General features: G+C 43.3%; 2 protein-coding genes across 7 annotated transcripts in view; one reads left to right on the top strand and one right to left on the bottom strand.

Moving 5' to 3' along the window:
- Positions 1-303: 303 nt before the first annotated feature.
- On the bottom strand, positions 304-11,257 carry DNAJC19 (DnaJ heat shock protein family (Hsp40) member C19). Its single transcript, XM_081190722.1, has 6 exons — positions 11,115-11,257; positions 8,587-8,638; positions 6,130-6,203; positions 2,896-2,972; positions 1,946-2,016; positions 304-1,126 (listed from the first exon to the last, which is right to left on the bottom strand). The coding sequence occupies exons 1-6, from the start codon at positions 11,115-11,117 to the stop codon at positions 1,056-1,058; spliced, it is 348 nt and encodes a 115-aa protein (XP_081046848.1). The 5' UTR covers positions 11,118-11,257; the 3' UTR covers positions 304-1,055.
- Positions 11,258-11,259: 2 nt separating this feature from the next.
- Positions 11,260-20,528, top strand: part of LOC308585080 (uncharacterized protein) — a 459,744-nt gene continuing 450,475 nt past the window's right edge. For 5 of the 6 annotated variants that reach the window (XR_014007076.1, XR_014007077.1, XM_081190631.1 and 2 more), the window contains exons 1-3: positions 11,260-11,555; positions 12,225-12,297; positions 17,662-17,703. The gene's annotated coding sequence lies outside the window, so the exon portion shown is untranslated. The remainder of the gene's footprint in view (positions 11,556-12,224; positions 12,298-17,661; positions 17,704-20,528) is intronic. The other variant, XR_014007078.1, reaches the window with a different exon arrangement.

Below are 20,528 nucleotides of genomic sequence, written 5' to 3'. Positions count from 1 at the left end.
CCCAGTACCTACTGTTAACAGCACAACAGCAGGGGAACTTTGGCTGTAAGCAAGACTGGATTTTCCGGTGCTGCTACTCATGAGTTTGAACCTAGTAGCATAGGCTAAAATCTAGGAACCACACCACGATGAGCCAGAATAAGGTTCTTTGTATTGAACTACATGGTCACTTTTTTTTTTAAATGGAATTTGTAAACCTAGAATGTGGATACAGGCATGGTGCTCTCTAGAGAAAAAGTTTGTCGCTAATAGCTGAATAGGTAACTTTGCTTGGGTGTAGGATAGTAAATAACTCCAGAAGACTTGTCTGATTTTGATCTGGCTGCTTTATTTCTGCTCTTCCATTCTCCAGCATTCACTGATGTTTCAGGATGTTCAAAGATGCAGATTTTGAGAGAGGGGATGACATTCAGGTTAAGTTTTTCTTGTTACTAAGACTGTTGAAACGCGATGCGGAACCAATGGCCCCACTAAGGATGTGTAACTCCAGTTCTTATCAGCCCCAGCCAGCATGATGTCCAACATATGGAAGGCCACAGACTCCCCCATCCTTGCTTTCAAGGGTACACTGTGGGGAAGTCCCAATTCAGTCCTCATGCCTGGCAGCTGTTTTAAGGGTTCAAAGAAGGAGAGAGCCTAGAAACAGATCTGTTTCTGGTCAATGTAAGTGTTTTACAGACATAACAAATTTATTGCTTTGAAACTTGCAATTATAAAAAGCTAGGAATTTCATGATGGGAATAAACCAGATAGACATTTTATAAAAGGGCAATTTGTACAACTGTCCACACTTTGAAATAAATTAATTCAAAACACTACATGATGAGACGTAAAAGGTGGTTGTGGTTTCTTTCGCAACCCAGTCTTGGATGTTGGTGTTACCTTGCTAATCCATTACTCGCACCTGAATATAGATTCAGGTCTCTAAATATAAGCAAAAAGATGAATGATATGACCAATACTGGAGCAAACAGTCCCTCCTGGCACAAACTTCATCTTTTGTCAACAATAAGAATAAATTTTAAAAATAAAGCCATTGATCAGATGGTGTGTCTTCATTTCTTAGCTTGACCTTCCAATAAGTCTTTAGCTTCATTAATTTTGGCTGCGACATACGGAGAACCTCCTGGCAAAGAAAAGAAAAAAGGATGTCATACACCACAAAAGGGAATATTTGTCCCAACCTTTTTATACGTACTATGGTCTAAACCACAGAGCATAGGGCTTGCTGATCGGAAGGTCGGCAGTTCAAATCCCCGCAACGGGGTGAGCTCCCGTTGTTCGGTCCCAGCTCCTGCCCACCTGGCAGTTCGAAAGCACGTCAAGTGCAAGTAGATAAATAGGTGCCGCTCTGGCGGGAAGGTAAACAGCATTTCCATGCACTGCTCTGGTTTGCCAGAAGCTGCTTAGTCATGCTGGCCACATGACCCGGAAGCTGTCTGCAGACAAACCCTGGCTCCTCCGGCCTATAGAGCAAAATGAGAGCGCAGAGTCGTCTGCAACTGGAGCTAACGGTCAGGTGTACTTTTACCTTTACCTTTATACATTTATGTATCATGACAGGAATAAAATCCATTTCAGAGTGATGGACAGGGAGAACCTTCAGAATGACATCAGAGGATGTGCTATTAGCCTGATTCCATGATTCTATTAATATGATTCTATAGAGTTGAAAGGGAACCCCGGGTCATCTAATCCAACATCCTGCAAGGCAGGAATCTCTTGCCCAACGTAGGCCTCAAACCCTGAGATTAAGGGTCTCATGCTCTACTAATTGAGCTGCTCTATACACTCAAGCAAAGTACCCGAAAAAGGACCCTTTCACTCCTACCAGAAAACATCACATTTTCTCCTTAGCACAACACTTGAAGAATTCCCATCTGACTTTGCCGCATGGTCTCATACTAAACAAACACTGACAAATGTCAAAATTTATCTCATTTACCTTTATCAGGATGATTCAAGAGCATGATTCGTCTGTGAGCTTCTCTGATTTTTCCTTTATTAGCTGTAGGACTAGTAGTTAAAACAAAACAAAAAAGATCAGTTCCAGGTATGTTCAAAAGAAGCAACCTATAGATAATCTGTCATCAGGGATGGGCTGCTGCTCCCTTGGCCTGTTGGCACTAAAATGGCCCACTTGTATCAGACATCCAAACATCCCTATTAATGAGTTACACACAGCATTGTGTATGCACATTCCACAATATTTACAAAATTCCAGCAGCAGGCACAAAACGAAATTGTCTCTCCTACTTTATTAGTTTGTGGCTACATGAACAGACAGATAAAATGTTTTCTCCCCTGCTTCTATTGTTATTTCTTCTGCTGGTGTGTTACATACTCAAATAACTATTTATTTGTTTGTTAAAGTATTTCTATAATGCTGTATCGTAAAAATATACCACAGCGGTTTATAATGATATAAAACCAGAACCGAACAATAACAAAGTGTCAAAAACAAGTTAAAAGCAAAGAAAGAAATTAAAGAAACATCAACAGACCATGGGGAGGGGGTACCTGCATAGGCCTGGTGGAATGTACAAGTTTTCAGAAGATGACTGCTGAATCTCTGCTCACAGATTGTTCCACGAGACTGGGCCGATGACACTAAAGGCTCAATTTCTCATTTTCACTCTCGGGGAATGACCAGGATGATTCAGCAGACTGGTATGTTTCTTCTCTTCAACTAGACAAGCCCTACCTTTAACACAGGACCCAAAATGCTGGAGACCACTTATGTACCTCAGCGTAACTTGACTTTTGTGATGCTCAATGGTTTGGGACAAATGAATTTGATTGACTCTGAAATTTCATATACCAAGCATACACCAGAGAAAGTCACCAAGAGTCGTTGGGCCCCTGTGTCTTTGAAAACCTGAAATTCTTTCTTACCTCACTCCTAATATTAAAGCAGCTTCCCGCTTGGTCATTTTGGGTTCAAATCCTCCTCTGTAGTAGGCACTGAAGGCCTAAAATAAGATGCATTTTTTTTAAAAAGCATTATGCAAAATGAGCAAGATAACTGTGTGACTAGCATCATTATTTGGTTGAGTCACTAGGTGGTACTAGAAACAGTTGCATCTAGTCAGCTACCTGTGGTTGTTCTGTTCTTGTTTAAGAGAAATAATGACATTCTTGTCTAGCTTCCTGACTGGTGTGTGCAGTGCCTAGAGAAGCCTAGACCATTTCCTGTATTTGAGGCCTCTACCCATAATATTTTTTTAATGACTTCAACCACACAAAACCAAAATACTCCCCCCTGCCTCAACTCAACAACCAAAAGCTGCTTCCTTACTTCAAACTTGAGAAATAACAATCATGCACATGAGAGAAAGTCTGAGAATTTAACACACAAATTGAATGGGATAACATGCACTGTGAGAACTCATCATATTCCCAAATATTTAGACTGCAAGCCTAACTCCACTGATCTGGGAGTAAATCCATTAGAATCAACACAACCCACTTTCAAGTACACTGCAGGACTGCAAAGCATTTTTAAAAATACGGTTTGTGGTGCAGGGCTCTTTTTAGTGGGAAATTTAGAACTGCCTGGTGGAAGGTGATTGTAAACTTTGTGCAAAACACTCACTGCTGCAACACACCTGTGTGTTTTCCTTGTATATGCACACATGCTTTCGTGACATTTAGAAGTCTAAATAGAGTGGGAGAAAATTCTCAGAGACAGGACTTTGACAGACCTAAAGCAGAGGAGTTTATGAATCAGCAGAGAAATAACATGGAGCCTGGCCTGATAACGACTGCAGAAGCCATGGCAGAAAAAGATAGCGATGCAGTGCTGAGAAAAGAATTTGCAGCTCAATGTATCCACATTAAAGAAATGATTTCAGAAACATGGAAGGAACTTGATGTAAAAAATTTGGTATTTTGTTAGATATTAAGATTCTTGATACAGATTTTGATATAACTGCTCCAATATTAATTGTGTTTAACCTTTAGGTAGAATGCATCAATGAATGGTTCCTGTGTGCCTGCATTTTGCAACCCTCGTGCTCTCTAGGCCATAAACAAGAAATCCTGTCTAACCCTGAAAGTGGCACAAATGACCATGAAGGATGTTTTCCTAAGTCTGTTTTGAGTAAACACTGGAGTGCAAATCCAGCATCTCTCCTCGAAGTTCTTTGACATGTTTTGGGAACAGGGAAGTTAAGACAGGGGACTGGAATGTCAATAAACACTGCTGAGGACCTGGTTGCCAAGGAAACTGTTAGAAGTGCAGCATTTGAGACCCAAACAGTCTGGGAACCCCAAGGTAATTGCGGGTGAGTTGATATCAGTATGGAACCATGCATCCCATGACCTGTAACCTTTCTTGACGTAAGTAGAAGGATGTGTAAAGATGTTTTGATGTTTTGTGACCTTTTGTAGTCTGTGTTTGAAATCCCTATACAGTGGTACCTTGGTTCCCAAATGGCTTAGTTGTTGAACAAATCAGCTCCCGAACGCCGCAAACCCGGAAGTAAGTGTTCTGGTTGACAAACGTTTTTGGAAGCCAAACGTCTGACACAGCTTCTGTGGTTTCCGATTGAGTGCAGGAAGCTCCTGCAGCCAATAGGAAGCCACGTCTTGGTTTTCAAACGGTTTCGGGAGTAGAATGGACTCCCAGAACGGATTAAGTTCGAGAGCCAAGGTACCACTGTGTAAGTTTTCTTCTACTGTGCCCCGTGGCAGTCTTTGCTAACTAGGAGTTCTGCTGAACAACTTGTTAGCAAGGCTGTCCTAATGCAATAGTTTTAATAAACTGGATCCCTACAGGACGCTGATATTGTTGTATTCTCTTGGTTCTGTGTTTTATTTAAAGGTGTTCCCTCACCTGCATAAGAAAAAGTGGTGTAGAAATAAATTCTTACCACAAACCGATGACTCCTCATACATAAGGCAAATGCACTGCCAGAAAAAGGTGGAACTGTGGAAACTGTGTAAGCAGCAATGATTTAAGCTTGCTACATAAAATACTTTTTAAACTGCTTGAAAGAGAATATGGATATAAAATAAAAGCTGGAAGGTTTTCAAACAGACTTAAAAAAGGTTAACTTTTGTTTGAGGGGCTTCGCAAAAGGGGCAGAAAATAACCATATTGTGGACTTTAAAGTCTAGTGACTTAAATGACTAATATGTGCCTATTCCAAGAGGATACTGAAAGACCCCACAGAGCTCTATTAACTTGTCTGCACGTTTCAGCTCCTCCAAGAGGCATTATTATATGCTTCCATAGATTTTAAAAAAAGGATGAGATCTGGAGAGCACTTAGGAATGTGTAAATATAACTGTTGAAAATCAACCAGTTATGGCTCTCTGGGACCAATGTATCTCAGGACACCTTGGGGGAGGAGAGGAGAGAATGTTCATAACTAGAACAATTTTGGAAGGAATTTTTGAAAGAGATATGTCAGACCGCAGCTCAGACAATCCCAATAACCCCAGCATTAGCCTTAATTTATATACTTCAGATGTAGACCAATTAAGTAGTAAGGAATGAACTAAATCTGGCAATTAATGAATATTGATTACTGGCATAATACAGTCTGGGAAACAGCCATAATGGAAAATCTGTCGCAAACTTTGAAGTTGGCAAGGGGCGAGAAAAAACAAGTTAATTCTTACACTGTATGGTGTAATTTTATTAAATATACAAATGAAACAACACATGGATGAGAAATGCCTACAACATATATTACAATATCGTGTATAAGCAGGCACTACTCATTAGCTCACTCCTATTGCTCTGTTTTCCATGCAGATTTATTGAAGAAGTCATTTTACTGGTTTACTGTAATCACCTCATTATTATGTACTGAAAAACAGTATGTTTAGTACAAGTATGGCCAAACTTGGCCCTCCAGCTGTTTTGGGACTACAATTCTCATCATCCCTGACCACTGGTCCTGTTAGCTAGGGATGATGGGAGTTGTAGTCACAAAACAGCTGGAGGGCCAAGTTTGGCCACGCCTGGTTTAGTAATTTACTCCCCTAGTGACCCATTTTTTGTTAGCTATGTCATGTTTCATTATTTATGTGTGTACAATTTTGTAACAGGAAAACAAAAGTATTAAAGAAACAACAACTAATATGGCTGCAAAAGAAAATTGAGTAAAGCAAACTCACAGATTTTGGCAGGGACTGAAGAGCTTGCTTTACTTGTGGTTCCATTATCTTCATTGCTTGCAGTGCATAACGACCTTGAAGAAAAGGAAGACTTACTAAGTCTTGGAGAGTGACCTGCATGTTCTGTTGGTGCAGCTGACCAGCACTAAAGAGTTGGAACGACATTTTGTGCCTCCAAACAAGCTTTCTACCGGTGCAATAGGCTTAAGAGGGTGCAGAGGTGTAGTGATTTCTACTTGTTTCCAGCCTCTCTTTTGCTGCTGCTGCTGATTTCATTCTTCTTCCTGGGAACTCTATAGGAGTGCTGATGGCAACCACAGAACGAGCAGATCTGAAGCAGAAGTTTCTCTACAAGCTTTGCACAGATACATGCCTGCAACTTGCATATTGAAAGGACGCAGCCCTGATTATAAGGGGCCGCTGCCCAGATATACAATGCACGCACTACGTTTGAAGAGCCTAATATTTATCAAATCACAAACATAAGAATCTTTTACAGCTTCCTGGGACAACCAGTTTGTTGCTCTTCTATTTTTCCATCTATTTTCCCCATCTATTTTTCCATCCCCCTACAGTTAACTGAAATCAGGGGTGGGCTATGTGCACTGGCTGGGTCATATACAGATGACCCAACAAATTATTCTATCGCTTTATAAGCCTTTCAGAATCCAAGCTTTTTTTATAAAAAAAGAAAAGAAAAAAGGTTCTAGTTATCCTGGTTAGAGATAAACTTACAAAAAGGAAATGCAATATAGTGTTAAAAAGTCACAGCCCCCTGAAAAGCCCAATTTAAGCTCTTAAAAAGTGAAATAACTTATATAAACAACGCTGTTTAGAATTAATGATTTCACAAACAAGTCCAATATTTAATCATTAACCTATACCTGAGAAAGAGTATATTTCCTTGTGCTTACAAGTTCTAAGACTAAGCAGAAGCTAGTTCTCTGAAAATCTAATTTAGGTATGTCAGCCTTTGCCAACCTGATTGTCATGCTGGCTGGGGTTGATGTGAGTTACAGTGGTGCCCCGCAAGACGAATGCCTCGCAAGACGGAAAACCCGCTAGACGAAAGGGTTTTCCATTTTTGAGCTGCTTCGCAAGACGATTTTCCCTATGGGCTTGCTTTGCAAGACGAAAACGTCTTGCAAGTGTTCCGATTTTCCCCCGCTCCCCCCCCTTTTTCTAAGCCGCTAATAGCCTTTTAGCCGCTAATCTGCTAAGCCTTTAATAGCCGCTAAACCGCTAATCCGCTAATAGGGTTGCTTCGCAAGACGAAAAAAACGCTAGACGAAGAGACTCGCGGAACGGATTATTTTCGTCTTGCGAGGCACCACTGTATAGTCCAAAACATCTGAAGTGCACTAAGCTGGCAAAGACTTATCTATGCACTATGTTTAAGCAACACAGAGAAAACAAAGGCAGCTGTTCTTCAGCTAGTATTCCCACTAGAACTGAGCTGAAGCCCCTGTGGTTCTCCATATGTTGTTGGACAACACCTCCCATCATCCTTGACCATTGGCTATGCTGGCTGGGACTGACGAGAGTCTCGATCAGCAACATCTGGGGAGCCATAGGTTCCCCATCTGTCCTAGAAGATCACCAAAGCTGCAGCAGCTTCAAAGGAAAATTTAAAATCGTTATAATTTGGGATGGCACTCTAGTGTCAGAATCAAGCACTTATAATAAGATTTGGACCAGAGATTCTAAATTCGTAAGACAGGACCCTCTAGGCTGATTAAGCTCTGCTACCTGAAGCAAGGGGACGCGGGTGACGCTGTGGGTTAAACCACAGAGCCTAGGACTTGCCGATCAGAAGGCTGGCAGTTCGAAACCCGGCAACGGGGTGAGTTCCTGTTGCTCAGTCCCTGCTCCTGCCAACCTATCAGTTCGAAAGCACATCAAAGTGCAAGTAGATAAATAGGGTACTGCTCCGGCTGGAAGGTAAACGGCGTTTCCATGCGCTGCTCTGGTTCGCCAGAAGCGGCTTAGTCATGCTGGCCACATGACCCAAAAGCTCTACGCCGGCTCCATCGGCCAATAAAGCGAGATGAGTGCCACAACCCCAGAGTCAGTCACGACTGGACCTAATGGTCAGGGGGTCCCTTTACCCTTACCTGAAACAAGTGATGGACTGTTTGGGCAGAAACTCTGAAAACAATAGCTGGAGGAGGGAGTTAAGTTCCTGCAATTTATGTAAATCCTAAAACAGTCAGATGAGTTCTGTTCTCAGGCAAGAAAGTAAGAGGACAAGGAAATAAGCACACCTAGTGACCTCCTAATATATTATTTAATATTTGCCACAAGCCACAGATTTTAAGGTACTGGAGTCAGATGTATGCTCTCGTGTGTGAGGTCAAAGACTCAGCAACAGTGATACTATCAATTTACAATGCAATACCATTCAGAGCACTCAGAAATAAAGCCTGCATATAAAATTCTGCATACAGAAATACAAACCTGCATATCCAGCAGCAGCTATTGTCAGACCGACTGCTATCATAGTAGTAGCCTAAGAAAGGAGGGTGGGGAGAAGGAGAGGCAATATCAGAAAATGAAAAAAAGCAGTAATTTCAGTGCATAAGTATTAATGCTACTGAGTCTCAGTGGGCTTGGGAAATAAAGGGAGAGAAAACACCCTGAAAAATGATAAGATACCTGGGATACAGACTGCTCACACACTACAGAGAGCCTTAATTGGTAGCTTTCAACCCCTTCTAGCATTTGAAACCATACACAGTATTCCTGCAACAGCTATTCTTGGGCAAAGAGATAAGTGCAGTTACTGAAACATGAATGACAGATATATTTACAGTCCCTCCCATCCACATTATTTAAGCAAGAGGAATCAGCAAAATTCAAGGGCACATCCTAACTACGCTGGAGCAGTTTATGATCACTTCCCCCATAAACTGTGTGGCTGGTCAGGGGTGTGTGACCTGGAGAAAGAGTACAGCAGGCTGGACTAAGGGGCCTGGTGAACTATATTCAGCTTCTGAGCCAGAGGGTCCCACCTCTTCAACAAGGAATGATCTATCTTGTACAGGAAAACTACTCCTCTCCCTCAGACACAAGCCCCTTCATATCTAGATTGATAAGAAATTCCACAATCAGAATAAAGATTTTTTAGGGCAAGTCTTTACATGAAGATTTTTTTCAGTGGATACCAATTTCAAACAACACAATGTGGAAGGAAGCCAGCTTAGTATGTGTACAAGGATAAAAATATTAGCGTTTAAGGTGCCAAAAGACTATTTTCTGGTTTTGCTACAACAGACTAACACAGCTACCTGCACCACCGCTGGGAAATTGAAAATCGTTAATCCAAGTTCATATTACTCCAGAATGAGGCTGCAATCCTACGCACACTTTCTTGGAAGTGCCACTTGGTACAGATAGTGAGATTTACTTCTGAGTAAGCAAGCACAGAATTGAGCTGCCAGGCACATACATCAGGGTGCCAGCCCAGTGCTTGCTTCCGTGTGTCGTATTTTTTGTGCAGCTCCCGTGCATGTTCCCTGCGCCTACCTCTTCAAAATGAAAGGTCAAATTACTTACACACACACGGCTGTTCAGAAAAGACAGCCACCATTCCCTCTGCTCAACAAAGCAAAGAGAGGGGGAGAGAGAGAGGGAAAAGGCTTATTTCAGAAGAAAGGTAAATTGCAAGGGAAGAAAGGACGAACTGCAGCAAATCATAAGAAGACTTGAAGAGTCTGGCTTCTGGATCAGCCCAGTAGCCCATCCAGTCCAGCATGCTGTTGTTAATTAAATTTGTATACCGCCCTATATGGCAGTAGGTCTCAGGGCTCTGCTCTCACAGCGGCCAGCCAGATGGGAAAGCCACATGCAGGATCCGGGCAGAAGAGCACTCTTCTCCCCTCCCTCTCCTGGTTTCCAGCAACTGGGGCATTCAGAAGCATTTGCTGCCTTCAACAGTGAAGGGCAGAGCCAAGGTTGCCACCTGTCGTGTATAATGCAGGATTGTCCCATATTTCAATGCCAAAATGCTACATCCTGTATTGATAGTTTTATCCTGTACATCTTAGAATGGAAGAGTTGGAGGGGGTCCACAGGGTCATCTAGTCCAACCCCCTGCAATGCACGTCCTCTCTCTCTCTCAAATTAGGGATCCTCTCCAAATGCATGCGTTTGAAAGGGTGTGTTGAAAGGTCATGTATTTCAGCTCTGGGTAGCCAAGCACAGACAGATTCTCAAATGTGTGTATGCATGTGCGATAAATTCCAGGGGACCCATCCTGTGAGGCTGCAATGGCTTGCTTTGAGGTCACATCAGGTGGAAAAACAAAACAAACCCGCCCCCGCCCCCCTCTTATTTTGCCAGGACAAAGGTGGCAACCCTATAGAGCAGGGGTCAGCAACCTTCTCCAGACGTGGGCCGGTCCAGTGGCGTAGCGTGGGTTGTCAGCACCCGGGGCAAGGCAAGTAATTTGCGCCCCCTAACCCGTGGATTTACGCCCCCTAACCCTCAGATGTTGCGCCCGGTGAGGCCGGCCCCCCCTGCACCCCCCACGCTACGCCACTGGGCCGGTCCACTGTCCCTCAGACCTTGTGGGGGGCCGGAATATATATATATATATATATATATACACACATATATATATATACACACACACACACATATACATATACATATACATATACATATATATATATATATATACGGAGGACGAATTCCTATGCCCCACAAATAACCCAGGAATGCATTTTAAATAAAAGGACACTTTCTACTCATGTAAAAACACGCTGATTCCCGGACCGTCCGCGGGCCGGATTTAGAGGGCGATTGGGCAGTATCCGGCCCCCTGGCCTTAGGTTGCCACCCCATGCTATAGAGCACAGCCATAGCTGCCGGAAGCCCCTCTCCCCACCCCACCCCGGACCCCTCGCCCCACCTCGTGCCAAGCGGGGTGGCGTTTTCTGAAAGGAGGGCCAGGACAGCGGGCGCAGCTCTCCCCGCACACTCACCATGGCTTCTGCTGGGTATGGGGAGCAGCTGCAGGAGGAGGGGGGGGGGTTCGGTCAGGCAGACACTGGCCAAGGGAAAGCTCAGTCCCGCGTCCCCACCCCCACCGACGCTTCCCCGCTACCGTCAACCCCACCCCCCGGCAGGCAGGTTGCGCGCCCTTCTGCCGTAAAGCAGAGGGGAAAGCCTGCCGCGCGTGTCGCGAAACGCCAAAGGGCCCGCCTCCTCCTCCCGCCCGGCCCCGCCCCGCCAGCGCCCGGCGGGAATTGGAACGGGCGGGGGAGGGGCGCGTGCCAGGCCAGGGAGCGCTTCGTGAGGGGGGGGGGAGGGCAGAGGGCGGGAAATTTACCTCAGCGATAGGCTGAGGGGAAAGAGATTTTTTTTTTAAATTGTTTCTGAGGTCATAAGAAGGTAGAAATCTGGTTAGTTTGGCCAGCTTCAAGGTAGCCGTACCTTAATTCGCATAGTGCAGCTATGTTATTATTATTGTTATTATCATTATTTAAATTAAGCTATTATTATTAGCTCAGCTTTCTATTATTATTTATTAGTGGAGCTCTATTATTATTAATGTCATTTTTATATTCTTTTATTATTTTTATCATCATTATTAGGATTTTTTATTTCTATTTTGTAATTTTTATGCATTGAACTACTCTGAGACTTTCAGATGAAGGCCAGAATACTAATTTATTTTTTAAAAATAGTGGTAATTATTATCAGGGCTTTTTTTTTTTTTTTGCAGCCTCTCAGGTGGGCGCCATTGCCATTATAAGAAAACAAGGGGGGCATTTGTGGTGAGTTCCAGCACCTCTTTTTCTAGAAAAAAAGAGATTGGTGTTTTTACTTTTGAAATCTCTCCATTCTCGCCTGAGCTTTTCAGGTTTTTGGCAAGGCCAAAATTGTCATTTTGGGGGGGGGGGATTTCAAACCCTCTTAACTCAAAAATGGGATGAGATTTTTTTGTTTTAAAAAAAGATTTCAACTTTGTTCTGATCGTTGAACCAGTGTACAAACTTTTAAGAAAATTGGATGACACAAGGTAAAAAAAACTATTTAAAATTGGATCACTTGATATGGAATGGCCCTTAAATGTATGTTTTATTTCCTAGGTTTTGCCACGCAACCTGAAGACTATTGGGACCCACCTCTTGAATTGTGCTCCTTAGGATCACACACATACATGTAAGCCTTGTATTTTGAACTGGGAGATATGGAAGATAACTGCTTGAATACAAAATGTAAATGGGCAGCCAGTCACAAAACAGAAGTAGTTTAAAACTCAGAAGCACCACAACAGCCTGTGCTGTAATGTATGCAGTACAGCAATTGAACCTCAATTTCCAACTTGTAATATGAGAAAGTGAATGCAGAGCAGGGAATGTGCCATGACATGAATTTTCGGAGGGAATAATGTGCAGTAGACATTCTAGTTCATTTCTGTTTCCATTTTCTCCTGCTCACACCTCAAATATTAGACTGCATATAACAAGTTTCGCTTTTTAGTCAAAGATACATGGAGATGCTGCTGCAATTCTATGCATGTTTATGCTGTGAAATGACCAATTGTGTGCAATGATTATTTCCCAAGTAAATTAGCATTGCATTACAGCTTTAATTTTTATTTAATCTGTATATTATACACACTCTTGTTCCCTCTCCAGTTATGTTCTATTTCAGTATGCTTTGGCATGTATGAACAACTATTTTATTGCCCCTTCTCAGGATACCTGGATATTGCTGCTAGCAATAATAAGTAAATTCATAAAATTATCATATTTTTAGACCACTCTCAGGGCAGTGTACAAAAATGTGCAAAAAATGCAACATAAAATCAATAACTCACTAAAACCATAAAATTATCAACAACAGCATTAATTTTATTATTATACTCCACCCATCTGGCTGGGTTCCCCCAACCACCCTGAGCAGCCATCACATATGAAAACATAAGAAAACATCAAACATTAAAAACTTCATGATACAGGACTGCCTTCTGAAGTCTTCTAAAAGTTGTGTAGTTCTTTATCTCCATGAATCTTCCACAGAATATCAGCAGTATATGATTCACAGAAAAAAGACCAGGTCAACCATCTCATCAGTTCCCAAAGAGCAAACTGAACAAGTATGCCTTCAGTAAACATCAAAAAGTAATTGTTAGGGGTACAAATATACCTTCGGTGGCAGAGAAGGCCCTGCTATGACTCACCGTAGAAGAAGTCATAGTGTAAATGGAACTATCAGTAGAATCGCTTCTGCAGATAATGGGAGAGCTGCTTTTTTAAAAGCCCAGGTTCCAAGTTATAAACAACAAAGTGAGCACCTTTATTTATTTAATAAAATTTATATACGTGTAGCTTGATTGTAGAAGAAAAACCTCAAAGTGGCTTAAGGTTGGCCTAGTAACAAAAAGGCAGCCAGTGCTGTTCTTTTAGGAGCGGTGTGACCCATTCACACCTTGCTCCGCCACCCAGTAACTTGTGACTGCATTCTTCAAGGGCAGCCCCATATAGAACACGTGTGCCTTTCTTTCCCTTTCTCTCACAGACCACATATACATACTTACCTCATCCTATCTCTTTCTCTTAGTGTGCACACACAAACAGCTTGTACATCTCCCTACCTCTTTCTCTGCCCAAGTGCATATCTCTGGCACCCACCCTCCATACTCCGTGAACATTAAGAAAAGCCCCTATGTGGGGTGAAACAAGTGTTTGCCACCAGCTGCACATGATTGGCAGGCAACAAACTGAGGCAAACTGCGTATTCTCAGTTGCTTCTTCCTCCCTGTCATGGATGTTCGGGGGGGGGAACCCATGGGGCAAAGCAGGGGTCTTGTCAGCAGCTGCACGTGGTTGGCAGGCAACAAACAACTATAGGAATTGTCAGGGAACTGACATCGGAGCGAGAGGCGAAGGGGAGGCTCCCAGATGATGCTGGCGAAGGACCCAGCAGCAGGGGGAGAAACAGCTCAGTAGAAGGGGAAGCCAATCAGCGCAACACCATGGATAAACGGGGGCAGACGGGGGAATTGGAGAGAGGGCTCCAGGACTCTTCACTGGACATCAGTGAGGAGAGCCCAGGTCCTCCGCTACCCACGCCTTCCCTGCGCAGAAGACTCCCGCGCAGTGAGAGGAGGAGGAGACTGGGTGTCAAACAACTTTTATGTTGGAAGAGGTTCAAGAAACGCCCACTGACGGATTCTGCCAGTGACTGAGGCAGCCACGATGAGAAGGGGCTGTGCAGTCAGAAAGGTTTAACAAGGCAAATTAACCGAGAAAGGCACCAGTTTACGCACGAGTAACTCATACCTATTACAGGAATGAATTAGGCCAGAAGGCAAGCAGGGAACCAATCACTACTGATTCTTCCCCTCAAAAATTCTTTAAAACCATTCATGGTAGAAGGGGGCGGGTCTTTCAACTCCAGTTACTAGATTGACATATGGCTCCAATTGCCAGTAAATGTTTTCCCATGCACTGGGTTGGTGACGTGGTGCCCACTCTGACCAGTGTTTACTTGTATTTCCTGTGAGATCTGTGCTACCTGCCTTCTAATCTTCCAACCTGTTTCATTGACCAGGGCTCCTCAGAAACCCAAGGAACATTTGGGGCTCCACAGTGCTGAAGAGGGTGTTAAAGAGCAATCCTGCCAATGGCCCTTTCCATCTTGCCATTCCATAGTGAAACTAGAGCCTTGACAGAATAACTTGCCAACAGGAAAATCCCTTGGATTCTGAATATTTCCAGGGGCTGGCCATATTAGTGCATTTCCACTCCTGCAAGGGGATCTGCCACACCCACCACAATTTCAAACTAACCAGGGAGCAATCAATCTGCATCTGGGGTTCTCCAGCACTTTAACTGAGGTTGCCTTTGCCATCTCAGGATGGGCAGTGGGATGAGTGGTAAAGCAATAGGTCCCTGTTCTCTTTTTCTGGCCCAACACCGGGTATAGCCACTCCCATCCGCCTGCCAGCTGAATAGGTTTCCAAATGAAGAAGATGGAATTTCTGTGAATGATGGTGAAACACATCCCTCGGACCCACTAGTGCAGTGATACTGCATTGAATTGTGTAGCATGATGCAACTTAAAAAAGAGCACTATCACAATATACAGTGTTACAAGTTCAGTGATGTGCTACAGTAACTGATCTAGAAATCCCATGGAGCAATAAGAGGCACCATCAGTGTGCACAAACCAATATGACACACCAAGAGAAGACTTACATTGCCGTTTTCCTGGGTAAGAGCTTGTTAAACACATATCACAAATGAATCAGGCTGGTGGGAGTCCAACAATGAGTATTACAAGCTAGCACTTAGTTGTTAATCAAATTCCCATAGTGTAGTCCAGTATCAATATAAGTTTAAATAAACAGCACCTCAAGATAGTTCCCACTGATTCTGTGTGTAGAATCAGAGCATGAAAGCTGGAAGTTGCCCTGCCCTATTACTTACATTCTGAGCCATGCACAAATGACTTCATAATGGAGCCACAGATGTACCTTCAGCTATTGCTTTTGTTATGTGTGAGACACTATTATTAATACATGACACTGTATTATTAAGAATACTCACAAACAAGTACCAGAGCTATAATTCACCCTCATTTTGTGATAATCTCCAGCAATCAAACAACTCAGCTTGTCCATCTGGAACCAGCACGTGATATTAAGTTTACACAGATTGCTCCAGTGGTCAGTTGTATTTGTTCAGAGCCCAGCAGGAGAAACACCATTAGAGTGTGCATTCACTAAAAAAAATTCTGTAGTAATGTATCTGGAACAAAAAGAGAAAGGCAAGAGAAAAGTGGCCATGGGTGGGAGAGGGGAAATGGGAGGTCACAGACAAAAGGAAGAGAATTAACATAAATACAAGAAAGGACCAGAAATGATAAATATAGATCTGAGGGGACAAAGGGGAAAAAATATGTGGAAGAGTTGCACAGAGGGAAAAATGGAACCAGGATATATAGCCCGGTTTCCATGACAAGTCAATTTGGGGGGTTTTTTCCGGAAAAGCAGCAGCCTTTGCTTGCTATAGATGTGGCCATAACTTTCTGTTATGAACAGAAATGGTAGTTTAATTTTGGTCACACTTAATAGGCATCAACCTTGATAAAAAAACACAAAAACAAAAGCACTTTAAAGGCTAAATAGAAATACCTTTTTTTCAAAGTTGCTCATCAGTGAACTGTTGGCTATCACAGAATTCTCTAAATCAGGCTGGGGATTTATTTAGCACAAAGAACCATGTGGAAAATATATCACAAACTGAATTGTTTAGGTTTGTGATATTGACATAAATTGCTTATCATTTTCTTGATGTTGTCAAATGCTGGTCAAATGTTGATGTGTATTTATACACATATGCTGTCATTTTGAATAAACATTTGTTAGAACTGAAACAAATTTGGCAACTGAACTTTTTCTTGTCTTGCTTTTCTTGTTTCTTCTCTTTGTCATATATAAATATGCCACTCCATTTTCAAAAATCTCTTACTAGTAAATTACTGTAAGGAAAAGTAGATGAAGGTATGCTTAAAGTGTCAACAACTGTTGAAAAATACCCACACATTAATGGGGAATCTCATGTTTCTCATTGTTTAGCTCAGGGGACATGTAAACGAGTTCAAGAATCTGAAAATACTGTAATTCACCACATAGTTGTCACATTTTTTATGCCAGTTTCTCTTTTAAAAAAATGGGGTATGATAATTATGTGAGCAAAAAAGACATGGCCAAGCAAGGTGGCTGGTAGCTGGCATGTTCCGGAGCAGAGGGCCCAGGAGGAGATGCAGGCAGCTGGGTGCGAGCCAAAGCACAGGATGCCGGAGATATGTGCCTGCCGAGTTTGCGCGTGCCCCCAGTGGCTTGTGCACCCCAGGGCACGAATGGATATGGCCGGTTCTGCTGGCAGCTGGCACTAGCCCGACCTCTGAGCTCAACTGCCAGCGCTCTGGCACCTTCCGGTCCCAAGTAGGGGTGTCCCAGCCCAGGGGACTGGAGTGGGGCAGGTGTGAGAGAGGGGGCATCAGGAACCTTGGAGGGACCCAAGGAGGCAAAAGCAATCTGGTGCCTGGGTTGAACTTCCATCGCGGTCAGTAGCCAGTCCTAATAAGTGTAAGGTTTTAATTGAGGCCACAACTGGCCTGGCTCTGTAGACCCTCCAGCTGTCATCCTGGACACTGCTCTTGGCTGCTCTGCTCTACTCCATGGCACCAGGTATGCTTCCCTCCCCCCCCCCCGCTCATCTTGTTTATTTATCCACTGTACAGTTTAGCTATCGCATGCGGTGGCAACGATTATGCGGTGAATTACGGTATTCTACTCTGACTGCGGTAAACAGCAAAATGGCTTACCATATTTGAACAGATATTCAAATTACAGCTAACATTGCAATCTTTCTTACTTAACTTGGAGGAAATCCCATTGAACTCATTGAGACTTACTCTTGAATGGATATGTATAGGATTGTACTGTAATTGAATTATAATCATACAGCACAACAGCACAAATGATAGTCATGTGTTAAACTATATTTCCAGGTTCCAGTGGCAGTCAGTTGAACTTTATAGGCTTGATATCTGGTAAGAAAGCAATACTCTTTTCTTTCAGTTTCATATTTGTTAACATATATTTGAGTCTTTGTAATTTTGATACAGGGTCTAAGTTTTACTCAAAGTCGATCCATTGAAATTAATGGACCTAATTAATTTTAGTATTTCTGCTGGAAGTAAAACTTAGTTGAATACCACCCTGACCTTATAATATCCACCTCTGGCTGAAGATGGTTATTAAGGAGCTTCCTCCTGATAAGAGGATTTCCCTGAATCGAGAAATGTTAAACCCAATGGCAAATGTCCCCTTTTGGGGGAAGGTGTTCAGTTGGGTGGAGGCCTTCCAGCTTCAAGCATGCTTGGATGAGGCTGAATATATGGATCCATTTCAGTCTGGCTTTAGACCAGGTTGTGGCACTGAAATCTACTTGGTCACACTAGTTGAATATATTTGTCAGGAGAGAGATGTGAGAGTGCAACTCTGCCTGTTCTTTTGATGGCTTTCTATGCCATTGACCACAATATCTGGAGCAGCTCTGGGAGGTGGGGTTGGAAGCACTGTACTTCATTGTCTTTGGTTCTACCTTCAGGGCTATTTTCAGAAAGCAGTTATGGGAGCAGTCCTGTGGTTTCCTGCAGGGTCCCTTCTTGTTCCCTATACCATTTAACATCTATCTGACACAACTGCTATCTGTGATCAGGAGATTTGGGGTGAAGTGCCACCAGTATGTGGATAATACCCAGCCGTGTCTTTCTATTCCATCTGAATCTGGAGAGGTTGCTGAGGGACGAGGTGGATGCTTGGAGGTGGTGATGGGTTGGATGTGAACCAATAAATTGAAGCTGAATTCTGAAAAGCTGGAGGTGTTATGTGATTCAGATTATCTAGAAGATGGGTATGTGGCCTAAACTCGATGGTGTTGCATTCCCCTGGAAGAAGCAGATCTGTCTCTTGAGATATTCCTGTATCAAGTGTTGTCACTACAGGCTCTGGTGGCCTTGTTGGCTAGGACTGCCTATTTCCAGCTACAGCTGGCTTGCTAGCTATGGCTTCTTTTGGACAGAGATTCTTGACCATGGTACTCCATGCTCTGGTCACTTCGAGATTGGATTACAGTGGTACCTTGGGTTACATACGCTTCAGGTTACATACGCTTCAGGTTACAGACTCAGAAATAGTACCTTGGGTTAAGAACTTTGCTTCAGGATGAGAACAGAAATCGTGCAGTGGCAGCGCGGCAGCAGCGGGAGGCCCCATTAGCTAAAGTGGTGCTTCAGGTTAAGAACAGTTTCAGATTAAAAACGGACCTCCGGAATGAATTTACTATGTAACCAGAGGTACCACTGTACTGCAATACACTCTGTGTGGGGCTCCCTTTAAAGACGACTCAGAAACTTCACTTCTCCAAAATGCAGCAGCCAGATTGTGCAACTTTCTCTGTTCTCCTGAACCAAGTCACCAGTGTTAGCCCCCATTCCCAAAAGCTTGTGGAATGTTCCCTTCCAGTTCACCCCCTGTGAATGTAGTAGCTATAATGTGTTAGTCCTAATCCAGACTATTACTGACCAGTTCAACACTTCCACTGCTTCACCTGTTCAATCTCTAGGACAAATAGCACACTGCCCAGCATACTGATAATACAAAATTTAAAAGGGAATGGGTGGTGCTGTGGTCTAAACCACTGACCCTCCACACAATGGGGTGAGCTCCCATTGCTCTGTCCCAGTTTCTGTCAACCTAACAGTTCTAAAGCATACCAGTGCAAGTAGATAAATAGATATTGCTGTGGCAGGAAGGTAAACGGCGTTTCCATGCACTCTGGCACTCATCATGGTGTCACCAGAAGCGGTTTGGTCATGCTAACCACATGATCGGGAAAGCTGTCTGAGGACAAACGCCGGCTCCCTCAGCCTGAAGCAAGATGAACACGGCACCTCATAGTCGCCTTTGACTGGACTTAACCATCCAGGGGTCCTTTACCTTTTACCTTAATACCACATTTCTAATTCAAGATGTCTCCTGCAGGCTTCAAGCACATGTTTAATAACATGGAGGATAAGGTGGGCACTGAGGGATCCACAATGCACATCAGTAATATCACAGCACCCCCTTCTGGAAATGATCCGATAGGAGTGGAATCACATTATCATGCCCCCAACTTCCAAACCACATAATTCATCCAGAAAATATATCATGGTATATGATACTGAAGGTCACCAAGATGCATGGGCGTAGCTGGGGGGGGAGGGAGGGAAACTGCCCCCCCCCACAAATCAATAAGAACCAATAAAAATACATAGCAACTGAGGTTCTGCCCCCCTAACAAAAGGCCTGCCCCCTAACAAAAATCCTGGCTACCCCCATGCTAAGATGTCTAGACAAACTCTTTACTTCCTTGTCTTCTGCAGGCATAGGTCACATATTAGGATAACCATCATGGCTTGAAACCAAATTGGAATGGGTCCAGATAATCCATCTCATTTAAGAAAGTCTATAGAGTTGCACAATCAAGCCCCTCATGAACAGCTTGCCCCCAAAGGAGATATTTGTGGCTGGCTGAAAGTGTTAGAGACCTTGTAGACTCCTAATGCAGTGGGGATGTTTTGTGTTTCATATACTTCTTATGATGGTGCAAGATTCTGTGGATTCTGAGACCAAAATGTCTCAGAAACTTTTCTGAGCTATATGTTAGCCATTTCTATGGTATACATCAGGGAAGAGGAACTGGATCTGGCTGGTGGGTGATCCGTATCTCCCTCACCTGCTGTGGGCCAACTCTGACAGATTGTGTGGATCATCCACCTGTTACCACCTGCCATCATAATGACAGCAGAAGATTGACACCCATCAAATT

The sequence above is a fragment of the Podarcis bocagei genome (assembly GCF_964188305.1).
Source record: "Podarcis bocagei genome assembly, chromosome: 4".
Lineage (NCBI taxonomy): Eukaryota > Metazoa > Chordata > Lepidosauria > Squamata > Lacertidae > Podarcis > Podarcis bocagei.
Note: the sequence above shows the minus strand (reverse complement) of the source record. Positions and strands in the feature narration are given on the sequence as shown.